Below are 12,457 nucleotides of genomic sequence, written 5' to 3' on the forward strand. Positions count from 1 at the left end.
TTGGTGAGGGGTGGCGGAGCCGTACAGCAAACACCCTTTGAGAGCCAAACGTGCGCGCCCTTTAACCTTTCCCCTTCAGGAGCGTACCGTGAGGGAATACTCAGGTAAACACAGAAACATCTGCAAAAATAACTCACACATTCGCCAGCAAGGAATCGATCAAACCAACCAGGCCCAGGCTGTGAAATGTTACCCAGCGGTAAAAATCACGAGGTGTGCACCTTCCGATGGGAAAGATGGACACGACCTGTCTCAGCAGGAGAAAGACAGCCGCAGAAGCTTCACACAATTTAGCCCGATTCCCACGAATAGACAGAAGAAAGAGCAGGAGGCAGACAGGTTTGTACCAACGGAGGAAGGAGCAGGAGGCAGACAGACAGGTTTGTACTGATGGAGGAAGGAGCAGGAGGCAGACAGGTTTGCACCAACGGAGGAAGGAGCAGGAGGCAGACAGGTTTGCACCAACGGAGGAAGGAGCAGGAAGCAGACAGGTTTGCACCAATGGAGGAAGGAGCAGGAGGCAGACAGGTTTGCACCAACGGAGGAAGGAACAGGAGGCAGACAGGTTTGCACCAATGGAGGAAGGAGCAGGAGGCAGACAGGTTTGTACCAACGGAGGAAGGAACAGGAGGCAGATAGGTTTGTACTGATGGAGCAAGGAGCAGGAGGCAGACAGGTTTGTACTGATGGAGCAAGGAGCAGGAGGCAGACAGGTTTGTACCAACGGAGGAAGGAACAGGAGGCAGACAGGTTTACACCAATGGAGGAAGGAGCAGGAGGCAGACAGGTTTGTACCAATGGAGGAAGGTGCAGGAGGCAGACAGGTTTGCACCAACGGAGGAAGGAACAGGAGGCAGATAGGTTTGTACTGATGGAGCAAGGAGCAGGAGGCAGACAGGTTTGTACCAACGGAGGAAGGCACTGAGACCCTGCTTCAGTCGGGCACGAGTCTCTGCCAGAGAGGGGAGAAGGCAGGCAGAGGACTTCACTTTCTATGTAGTCTTTGTCCACAGAGTTTGGTGTTTTATAATTTTCCTGTATAATTTCTGTCATCTGAAAGCCTGAAAAAAACAGCCAATTAAAAAGCTGCCTTTGGTGATGAGAAAGAACGAACCTACTGCCATGGATGGAGGAGGGGCATCTTCAGAGTGGCCCCTGGCCCTGCACCTTCTGCTTCCGGTCAGGGCTGAGTCTCCTCAGCAGCTGAATATTTCCTAACTCAGACACACAGACACTAAGCTCCTGAGTCAGATAAAACAGGGACTCCCTGGAGGGCTGTGTGCCCAGCCCCTTTCCCCCTTCCCACCTGCTTTGCTCTTAGGAAAGTCACCAGAGCCTGGCTGGTCTGGCTCTAAGTTTGACTATTTGGGAATGTGGCTTTTATCAGCGTGCTCTATCTCGCCTGACAACACAGCCATTTGGTGGAGCGTGGAGTTCATTAGAAATATATTTTATTTGCTTGCAACATAAGTGGCTAAGGCTCAGGACACAGAGATTTGCATATGTGTGCACATGCAGGCACACACACGTGTGCACACCCACCCCCCACGCACACACCCACACACGCGTGTGCAGCATGTGAACACACACACATACTCCTGCATGCAGTCCTGCTCTGTTAACAGGTTCTTGGGCTCTGCAGAGCTGACAGAGGCCGTGTTGGGTGCGGCAGGACAAGGCTAGGTGTGCAGGTGCCTCCTCCCCAGGGCACTGCTCACACGTCACAGCTGCCAGACTGAGGCTCCCCAGCGGCGACCCTCTGACAGGGGACTGTCTTCAGGGAGGAGTGGCTGTTTCCAACGTCCTCCCTGGTGCCCTGTGGCTGGCGGGACCCTCTCCTTCCCCATCCAAGCTCTGTTTTCATCTGAACGCAGCAGCCACGGCTAACACGCCAAGCGTGTCCTCCATGCTCCAGGGCCTCAGATCTCGTCAGAGCAAATTCTTACTCAGCGTGCAGATGTGAAGTCAGGTTTTATTGAAGTATTTACACAGCTCATTCCTGCCACATGGAGGACATTCCACACACAATGACAGTTAAGGACAACTGCTGACCGTGGGGTCCTACGTCCCCTGCTCACCAGGCATCTGTTAGAAACAGCTGATAGCTTGCCCCTCTACCAGGAGGAACCAGTCCTCGGCTCCGCTGAACAGTGGCACACACATGGCTGAGGGGAGAGCATCCCCTGGGCACACCTGATCCAGGCAGGAGGAACCAGTCCTTGGCGCTGCTGGACACTGGCACATGTGCAGCTGAGGGGAGAATGTCCCCTGGGCACACCTGATGACTGATGACCTCCCACACCCAACCACCGACCGTCAACCACACAACCAGTGCCTGGTAACCGGCTGACACGACCACTCACGCCCACTTCCTCAACGTCCCCTCTGGGTCACAGCTCAGTGTCCACACCTGGCCACTGGCCCAACACCTTCAGTTACCACAAATCTTTGTTTCCTCCAAACCCTGAGTGGGTGGGGGATGCTCCCTTTTGTCCTTTTAAAGCCAGGCAAGGCTGGGGGTGGGTCTGTCCAAACTCCACAGGGGAGGAGCAGCCGAGGGGCTGCACTGAACCTGGGGTCTGCTGCGTCCACCCGCCTCCCTCTCGCTGCACTCCACACACTGAGCTGTCCTTTCCTGGACACCTGGCCTGGGTCACTTGCTTCCCAGCATCAGTCTCTGATGGAGCCTTTGCGGCCCCCAGAAATGGTGGGTGAGCTGTTCTCTAGATCCTCTGACCGCCTCACCTTCGTCTCCAAACCAACCTGGAGTTCATTCTCCCAGAAGTCCAGGGATGAGCTTGCTGCAGCACAGAAGTGTGGCCAGCGTGGCCCAGGGGGTGCAGGATGGGGCGTGGCTGGCAGGGTGTGCAGGAGAGGGTGCAGACCGTTGGGGATTGAGGGGTCTCTGGACACTGCTGCTTTGCCATCCTAACAGCCCCTCTATCTGGCCTCATTTTACTGGGGACGTGGGTTTTGCAAACCAAGGTGATGCTGACAGGATGTGTGAGCTTCCCTGTGGCTGCCTCCCAGCATGGCTGTCCTGGCCTTTGGCACCGTGCTCCAGCTGGGGTCTGTGATGCCACCAATGCATGGGAACAAGACGTTCATTTTTAAGGGAAAAGCGGAGTCAAATGCACTCAGAACAACTGAGTCCTGCAGTCGAGGCACCTGGGCCAGGGCTGGGCAGCCTGCTGAGGTCCGTTGAGCGCTGTGGGGACCAGGGTTTGGCACAGGCATGGAGACTGCGCCCTGATGTCCCCACCCTTCTGCAGCGGGCTCAGCAATGTCCCCAGACACCCTCCCCACGTCTGCAAATAACCCTTCGCCTGAAGGAGCAGCCGCTAGGGCTGCTGAGCGCCAGCTCCGGGGAGGAGGGCTTGAAACAGTTTTATATGTTGTTAAAATAATTCTCTATTTGGACAGAAATGATTCTAAGATTATTTTTGTTAAAAAGAGAATACGTTTCCAGTTCCCACCCAGCTGTATCCTGCGCCCCACATAACGCCATCACCAGGGACCTGCAGGCCTGGCTGCAGCTAGCCTGGGGCTGAGCGTCCGGCTCTGCGGCTCCCACAGGGCGGCAGGTGACCTCCTGAGGCAGAGCCAGGGCTGCTGAGGGTCCCACGGAACACCTGTGTGGAGACGCTCCCTCCTGCATGACCTTGCTCTCCTGATCTGGTGTTCTCCTCAGCCCGCCTTTCTTGGGGAGGCAGAACAGCCCTGTGGAAAAAGTTGGGTGGGGCAGGGCTTGGGCGGGTGGGCCGGGTGGGGGCCCCTGGAGGGAGAAGGGCTGCCCTCCTGTTGATTTCTCCTAGTCCTAACGTCAGGTGGGCCCTGAGTGGCATCCCTCTGCCCTGCAGATGAGGGGGCTGCCCTTATGGGACCTGGGAGGCCGCCCTGATGTGGGACAGACGGCACCCAGTGGGCGCCCAGGCCCCTGCTGGACCACACAACTGCATTTCCACATTTGCTCCTTAGCTCCCCTATTCTCCTGGGCCGGGCCCGGTGGGTCACGCCTGTAATCCCAGCACTTTGGGAGGCCTAGGCAGGCGGATCACGAGGTCAGGAGATGAGACCATCCTGGCTAACAGGGTGAAACCCCGTCTCTACTAAAACTACAAATTAGCCGGGCGAGGTGGCGGCGCCTGCAGTCCCAGCTCCTCGCGAGGCTGAGGCGGGAAAATGGCGGGAACCCGGCAGGCGGAGGTTGCAGTGAGCTGAGATCCGGCCACTGCCCTCCAGCCCGGGCGACAGAGTGAGACTGTCTCAAAAAAAAAAAAAAAAAAGAAAGAAAGAAGGAAAATGGATCCACTATTCGGCTGAAACACATTTTGAACAAGATTATCTAAACGCTGGAGTTCAAATCGAGTCAGTGACAACACGACCCCGGTTCCAGGTACGCGGCTTAGCGGACAAGCTTGATGCGCCAGGACCGCGCTGGCCCGCCCGACAGGCTGCTCGGGCTCCTGGAAGGAGGCGGCCGGCGTCTCAGCCCCGCAGGAGCGCGCGCCGTGGCCTCCCGCCGCGTCCCACGGCCAGGGCGGGGCTAGAGGACCGAGGTCTCCGTCTGCAGGAAGGACGGGGCGCGGGAGCCGCGGTGGAACTGCAGGGCGCCCTCCGAGCCGTTGCGGGAGATGGAGGAGCCGCAGGCCCTGTAATCCCGGCTCGTGGACGGGGTCGGGCACCGGCTTCGCCATTTTCGCTTCAGCTCGCACTGCACCTGGGGAGGTGAGGGCACCGGAGCGCCCGTGAGCCTGGGCGGGGCGTGCGGGTGCTCTGGGAACCACGGAGCCTCCAGCTCTCCCTCCCGCCTGCTGCCGTGTGGAGGGTGGGGCGACATCTGTGTTCCCATCAGACGGACAGAACCAGAAAGGGCTTGGGGGAAGAGGCTGGAGGGAGCGGGAACTGGAGGCCACATGAGGGCGGGGACGCAGCCACGCTAAGGCTGTGCGTGGGTGGTTCAGGCGTCGCCACTGCTACGGCGAGCGCTGTCCCACAGTCTGAGGTAGTTAATTTGTTTTTTTCTGAAAAGATTTTCCTTAGCAGCCGGGGATATGACAGTGCTGGGCCTCCGTCTCCTTCCCTGTTCCCAGCGGGTAGGGAATGTTAGCCCTGGGAGGGGGTGGGGATGAGTGACGGGTGCCCGGAAAGCAGAGGAGGGAGAAGGACAAGTGGCACCATACAGGCTCAGCTTTGCAGAAGCCGTGCTGGTGAAAGTTGCATGTCAAGCAAAGCAAGCGCCAGCCACCGCAGCGTGGGGCGGGAGGGTCAGGGGTCAGGGGAGGGGGTGAGGCCGCTGGAGCAGCCCAGAGACAGCACCCCTGGCTGGGGATGAACGCAGGGCAGAGCTCGGTTCCTGGCTTCGTCCCCAGGGACTCACAAAATGCTGTGCAGCCCCACCCCCCAGCCCAGGCCGGGCTTTCTGGGACTCACAAGCTATGGTCAGGAGCAAGACCCTGTCCGTGGGGAAAAACGGATTCTGTCTAGACCCGGCCGGGAGCTTTCCCAAGAGGGCTCTGAGAGGGATGGCAGTCGATGCTACTTGGGGTGTGCAGACGGACGGCAGGGTTTGGAAGCTGGGCCCAGAAGAGTGGGTTTGCCTGTGTCATTGTGGGTTCTCTGATGGGGACACAGAGAACTGTGGGGGCCTGGGCAGTGAGTCCAGCCCACGGAAGACAGGCGCGTGTGGGGGCCAGGGCACCAGGCTGGGCAGCAATTCAGGAACCAACTGAGTACCTGCACGTGGTTCCAAGGCGGCCATGAACTTACCTCACTGTTCAGGAAACAGTAGAGGACAGCCACCACCAGGCCCTGCAATGAGAAGAGAAGGTCAGGCAGGACCCACGCTCAGGGGAGGGTGGCCGCCTCTGCATACCTACCTGGAATGACCCGAGGCACAGTTCAAACAGTATCTGGTATTTGGAGGAGATGCTGATGGGAAACACGGCAAACACCATGTAGTGGACGCCAAACAGCGGGATGAGCAGGAGTGTGGACTTGGCCAGCCTCCTGCACAGAAGGAGAAAAGCCAGCTCAGCTGCGGGACCGTGGACCCGCTGCACGCCTGGCAGGGTCTTTCTCAGGACCGGGCAGCTGGGTGTGGGAGGGGCTCCACACTCCCTCTCCACCACTGGAATCGTCACCTAACAAGAAAAACCACTGCTTCTTTATGTTTATGTCTGGGCCCCTGTGCAGATCCAGCACTCAGGGCCCGGGAACGTGCATTCCAGAAAGTGTCTGTTTCTCCTAAATTCCCTCACAAGGACACACGCTGTGTTCTGGAGTTCATGGCTGGCAGGGGCAAGATTCCCTGTGAGTGACCCAAAACCTGCACAGGCCCTGCCTGGGAGCCCGGTCCCTCCTGAGTCAGGCACGGGACAAGAAGGCTGGCCTCCACCGTGGCCACGTGCACGTTTAAATGATGAGGCCCGATCCGGCTCCCGGACCTGCAGCTCATAACAGCTGGGCTCTGCGGGCGCCAGGCCCCTCAGTCAGCGGCAGAAGACCCACCTAATTCCCTCTATTAATGCATCTGAAGTTCGCTGGAAAAGAGGCCTCCCTGTGGCTGAGCTCCTGGCCCCTGTCCAGGGAGGTTTTGCTACTTCTGTGACCAGAGAGTTACACAGAAAGGACCTCGTGTGGCCTCAAGGGTGTCTCGGCCTTTTCTGTTGTCCCGGAAAGCGAACCGATGTTATTGTCCCCACTTAATTTTGTTTCCAAAATAAAAGCATCCATCTCCAAGTCCTATTTAACAAACACTCCCCAAGAACCAATGCAAAGGTCAGCATAGAAACCAAACAAGATTCACAGGAAATCCAAGTCCAACCTGAAGGGCAACCAAGAATGACTTATTCTGGGGTCTCTGCCACGCAGGCACCACCAGCCTCCCCTGAGCAGGCACAGGGTCGTGCTGCCACGCGGGGTCTGACGTGGGATCCCATCCCTCACGTGGGCGGGCAGAGGCGGATACTCCCTGGATTCAGATACCACACGGCAGAATTAGATTCTCTGGTTTACCAGACTCTTTTGCAATACTCTGGTGCCAGGCAGCAAATATCCTGCAAATATAGACTGCACTGATCCTCCTAACCTTAGTGACATTATTACTTCCATCTTACAGATGAGGAAGCTGAGGCATGGAGTGGCAAAGTGACTTCCCTCAGGGCACCGGCTGGTATCTGCACCCAGCTTTGGGGCTCTTGGCCATGCTCCTGTCTAACCACCCCTCCCCAAATCCACCCCTGTTTTCTAAGGTGGGAGAAAAGGGAAATGCAGGCCAGGCACCCTCCTAGGCCGGGTGGTGGGGTTCCTGCACCCTTCCACCCCGGCCAGTCTGAGCCCGAGGTGCCTTCTGGGCTAGGCCAACCATTTCCACACCAAGTCAGTGTTTAGTTTATAATTGAATTTTAGTTTTTACCTTTTTTTAAAATAAATTCTTGATATAAATTTATGGAGTCTTTGCATTACTCTATAGATTCCCTGGATCATCATGAATTAGCTGGATGATTGGGGGTAACTGGCTGAACGTCTGCCGTCTTCACCTACTGAAGGGAGGTCACGATGCCATCTCCATGTAATCACACGGGCAGGGAACGCTTTCTGAATTGTTATGAAGCACAAGGCCTGCTATTAGGGCTGGCAGTAGACACACGGCCATGGACCATGTGGTCTGAGGGGGACAGAATTAAATGTAAAATAAAAATAATGTGTGGCCAAGGAGAAGAAGACAGGCTGTATAACATGCAAGTGGGCAGATGCTTAAACAAGCAAGCGCACTAAAGAGGACTTTCTTCTGGCCTTCAAATAAAAGAAATGGTGCCTGACTTTCACAGGCACCAAGGCCAGAAGTGCCACTGCTGAGTCCTCCCAGGTCGTCAGGTGCAGAATCACAACCTATCTAGACGGTGGGTGTTTTAAACCACCAAATTTTGGAGTGATTTGTTACTGAGCCAGGGAAATGCTGTCCAGTGCCTCTCTGAGCTTTGGGCAGGAACAGAGCCCTGGGGTCCAGCCTCGAGGCCTGACCCCAGAGTCGCTGCACCTCCAGGGCCTTCCTGGCAGCGCGGGGTTTCCTGTCTCCATACAGCATCCCCACCAGGGACGGCCAGGCCGGGACACACACTCACTTGTACTGAGACTGGTCGTTGCCGCCGACATCCGGGGATGTTAACTTCTGCAGCAAAATTCGTATAATACTAATGAAAAGGACAAAATTGACCTGCACAAAAGAGACAGTAAGTTTGTGAAACGGATACGTGGATCCCTAATTTGCCCTGAAGTCCACCTGATTTCGACCCTCCGCTCCACTCCCTCAGTCCCTCCCTCCTTCCCTGGGAACTGCCTGTGGAAGTCCACACGCCTGAAGGGGCCCTTTTCCGGGAAGGCTGAGTGGAGGGGTGGAATGGGGCCGTTTCTGTTTAATAAAGGATGGCAGGCCTGCTGTCTGCCCAAGTGTGTGACTCCACAGGTAATTCACGCTTCAACAGGGGCAACTTACAATGATGGAAATTAAAATCGGTATTCGTATGACCCACCAGGGCACACTGTGGTCGTTCGTATCCCAGCAACTGTCAGAGAGAGATGGGAAATCAGGTTACCACCAACCACTTTCGCAAGACGGGCACAGGAGAATGAGCGCCTGCCTCGCGCCTGTGCCTGCCAGTGGGGCCGTCTGCCCCTCCCAACCTGCCCGCTCCCCCGACTGTGGGAGCACAATTTCTCTGCACTGACAGATCGTAAAGGAATCTGTCCCAGCGAGTGCCTGTGTTTTGTTTTATGCTTCTCAAAACAATAGTCGGCTTGTGGGGAGGAGGAATGGAGGCGCGGCCCCAGAAGCTGGGACAAGGGCAGGACGGCCGCTGACGCTCTCCACTCTGAGCATGAAAGCGTGTGTCAGCCCCATTCAGCCGACATCAGGAGAAAAAAAACTTCCTCCTGAAAATTAGCTTCCCCTCACCTCCCAAATGGTTTGCATGTGCATGGCAAAGGGTTTAAAACGTCCTTAGAGTGTCTGAGGTGGGTGAGCCGCATTTCATTTTGATTTTCAGTGCATGAGGTGTTTCCAGCAGGAAGCTGTGACCCCTGGCTTGTAAAACGCCTCAGTGATTCTCCCCAGGGTCTACACCCTGCGCTGGGAGTCTGCAGCCCTCCCACAAAGCAGAAACTCCATCGCAGGCCTGGGTCCATGCTTTCCCTCGGAGGCCGAGGGCAGGAGCCTTCCGGCTGGTGCAGTCTCAGACTGGCCGAAGGGGACCAAGGGAGACCAGTCCTTAAGGCCAGAAGTGCCCCTGCTGAGTCCTCCCAGGTCATCAGGTGCAGAATCACACCGTAATGAGACGGTGGGTGTTTTAAATCACCAAATTTTGGAGTGATTTGTTACTTAGCAGTGGATAACCCATGCACACTGAGGCCCTTTAAAAGGCAGGATATTTGTGCCGGAACCATGTGTGCTCATGTCTGGGCTGCGGTATCGCTCAGGGTGAGCACAGGGGAGAAGCGCTCCGGGCCGCACAAGCCAAGACCAGTGCTTAGGGAGTGCTGGGGGGCCCTGCAGCCACCATCACCTGACCTTCCACTTTGCTACAGGTAAACAACGTGCAGGGCACTTGGTTTTCTTCTGTGGCCATCGCTGTGCCCACCAAAGGGGCTGCCCCAGTCTCTGCCTGGTTTATCCCAATCTCAACTATGCTGCAACACCTGGCTCACTTCCTGTCTCCTGCATGGGGCTTCCTCCAATACTCCAACCTCATAGGATTTCTCCCCATGAATCGCCCAGAAGCTTCCTGCGTGGCTGTCGGTTGGCCGCAAACGCTCCCTGTCCTTCCAACCAGGTAACCTCCTGGCTTCCAAAGGACTTCGTGTTGCCAGACGTTGCCGGGCCCGTTTTCGAGGTTGCGGTCTGGGCATGGACTCACCCGGTGTCTTCTAAGTAGAGCCTGGCTGCAGTCCACGCACCGATGCATACGGTGGGGAGGCCTACAGAGAGATGCCTGGTTACGCAGGTGATCAGAGCGGTGCGCATGCACACAGGTGGGTGCCTTCACCAGCAGAACCCTCAAGGACACTCTTTCTCACAGGAATATTAAGTGCGATCTCTTGTTTCAAGTCTTGGTAAATATTTACAAGTTTATGCTCATGCCTTAGTGAGCAGTGAAGATAATTAAACACGTGCTGGAGAGCCAACAATCTGAGACTTGTCATTCCTCATGGGAAGTGTTATTACTGAAGGCCACGGAGTGGAACGTGCGAGGAGGAGATGTGTTCACTGATTTTGCAGCCACCCATGGAGCTATCGGCTGCATTTGCCTCATCCTGTCCATAAGGATGTCCCGCATTTGCACCCCTTTCCAACCCTGGGCAAGGCAAGGCTTCCGCTACCTGGTATGGCCTCAACCTCTCTCCTCTCTGATCCCCACCCTCAGTGGAAGGTGAACTGGGTAGAGGCGGGGAGGAGGACACTGTTTTGTTAACAGCCCAGTTTGAATTGGGGTAAAAGGTGCCAGGAATGGGAGTATTTTAAACTAGGTCCTGGTTACCAGAAATATTAACATGTTGTTCGTAGGAGCCTCCAGTCATCCTAGAAGAGTTCTTCATGATATGACCCTGACATGCATTCTACAGGGGTGGCAAAGTGTTTTTCTGAGCTGAAAGTGATTGCGTTGTTTGGTCAGATGGGATGGGATGCAGGTTTTGTGGGTGGGAAGGGGCACGCTTACCCCATCCGATCAGGAGGTAGGCCAGGAAGCACCTTCCGGGGGGGAGCACCGCCACCAGGAGGGTGTGGAGGTACAGCCCCTCCACCAGCAGCCAGAAGAAGTTGGCCATGATGCAGTACTGCAGGAAGACCAGGCTCAGCTTGCAGCCCACCTGGAAACCGCAAACAGAGGAGAGCATGACCTCATCCGGTAACAACAGCTCCAGCAGGCAGCGTAGCTCCAGGACACAGGGCACTTGGTATCTGTGCAAGGAAGGAGGAGACACCGGTGCCATCAGGACGGAAAGTGATGAACACAGTGGCCAGGGTGCTGGCCAGGAATGCCTGCTGGTAGCACCAGGCCCTTTGTATCCACGGCTTCAGGGGAAGATCACTGCAGAGGCAACTGTAAACAGCCCTCCCTGAGACGAGCTTACTCACTGTTGCGGGCCAGGAGCTCACTTACTGCTGGAAGGTCTTAGACAGGCCGCACAGCTCCCTGGCCCTCCTGTTCTCGGCCCCTCCCCTCGGCTCCTCCACTTCCCCTTCTCTGACCTGCTTCACCACAGGAACCCCCGCAGTGGTCCTGCCAGCCAGCAAAGAAGAACCAGAAGAGCCAGCAGGAGGTCCCAGGGGCGAGGTGTGGGTGGCAGGGGCCCTGCAGCTGCCCAGGACTCTGGCCTCTGTCCCTTTGTGTGAACAGAGCACGAGTACAGGTAGAGGGTGGGGCACCCGCCAGTTGCCCTCACTAGCAGCTCAGGTGCGCAGTGCCTGGGAAGAGAAAACAATGGACCCACACCAGGCCCCCAGACTTTTCTTTTAAATTTTTGACAACTATGTAAGTTCTTCAATTGTAAAAAACTGGTTTTAATATTGGGTAACTTAATAAAACATGAAAAAATAAAGCGGAAAACGATAAATCTAGCAAATAAAATATTTTCTGAGGAGATTTTAAAAGGATTTTCACTGGGAAAGAATTACATATTATATAAAATAAATCTATTTTAATCTCTCAGACCTTCATCTAACTAAATGTACCAGGCATTTCAGCTTCATGGGCAACCACGAAACTGCTACTTTTAATCACTAAGCTTATATAAAGTGTGCTGAAAAATAGTATTTTCATTTCCATTCTTATTTCTATATTTATGTTCATATATCTCTATAGACATATGTAGGTAGATATACACATGTACATGCAGATATAGGTATATCTGATACATACATCAGATGGATACACCTATACATATTTGTGGGTGGATATACTTATATGTATGGGTGGATATACTATATACATATAGCAGATGGCTATCCCTATACATATACATGGGTGAATATATTTTTACATATGGGTAGATATAGATGGGTGGATATACTTATACGTGTATATGGGCGGATATACTTATACTTTCATATGGTGGCTTTTCAATTTGGCCTCCAGGGTCCTGAGAGCCACTGAGCCCTGCAGGCTGCCCCTGACCTTCCCAGCGCTCTGGATCTGCCTTGCCTTCCTCTGCTTTTTCTCTTTCCTAAGAACAGCAGGATAGGTGCTTCCTTTTCTGAGGCACTGCACAGGTGAGAGTTACCCTTATTGTCCATCGTTGCCACCACAGCGAGCCGAGTGCCTGCAGGCGGATCTTGTGTGTCAACACCTGCTGAATGGACACTCAGATCCCAGCAAGTTCTACCCTGGGCATCAGGACAGAGCCTCTTACATGGAAAGACACACATGATACCACAGCCATGAACACAGGAGAGTCGCAG

General features: G+C 55.1%; 1 protein-coding gene across 8 annotated transcripts in view; it reads right to left on the minus strand.

Moving 5' to 3' along the window:
• Nucleotides 1-1,952: 1,952 nt before the first annotated feature.
• VIPR2 (vasoactive intestinal peptide receptor 2) overlaps nucleotides 1,953-12,457 on the minus strand; it is a 107,871-nt gene continuing 97,366 nt past the window's right edge. For 5 of the 8 annotated variants that reach the window (XM_030932618.1, XM_030932612.1, XM_030932611.1 and 2 more), the window contains 7 exons: nucleotides 10,716-10,866; nucleotides 9,706-9,975; nucleotides 8,498-8,567; nucleotides 8,127-8,218; nucleotides 5,880-6,009; nucleotides 5,770-5,811; nucleotides 4,342-4,720 (listed from right to left, as the gene is read on the minus strand). In XM_030932618.1, coding sequence (XP_030788478.1) covers nucleotides 4,547-4,720; nucleotides 5,770-5,811; nucleotides 5,880-6,009; nucleotides 8,127-8,218; nucleotides 8,498-8,567; nucleotides 9,706-9,975; nucleotides 10,716-10,866 — 929 coding nt within the window. In that variant the 3' untranslated portion in view covers nucleotides 4,342-4,546. Of the gene's footprint in view, nucleotides 3,721-4,341; nucleotides 4,721-5,769; nucleotides 5,812-5,879; nucleotides 6,010-8,126; nucleotides 8,219-8,497; nucleotides 8,568-9,705; nucleotides 9,976-10,715; nucleotides 10,867-12,457 lie in introns of those variants that run through there. The other 3 variants (XM_030932615.1, XM_030932617.1, XM_030932614.1) reach the window with 2 other exon arrangements.

The sequence above is a fragment of the Rhinopithecus roxellana genome, chromosome 6 (genome assembly GCF_007565055.1).
Source record: "Rhinopithecus roxellana isolate Shanxi Qingling chromosome 6, ASM756505v1, whole genome shotgun sequence".
Taxonomy (NCBI): Eukaryota; Metazoa; Chordata; class Mammalia; order Primates; family Cercopithecidae; genus Rhinopithecus; species Rhinopithecus roxellana.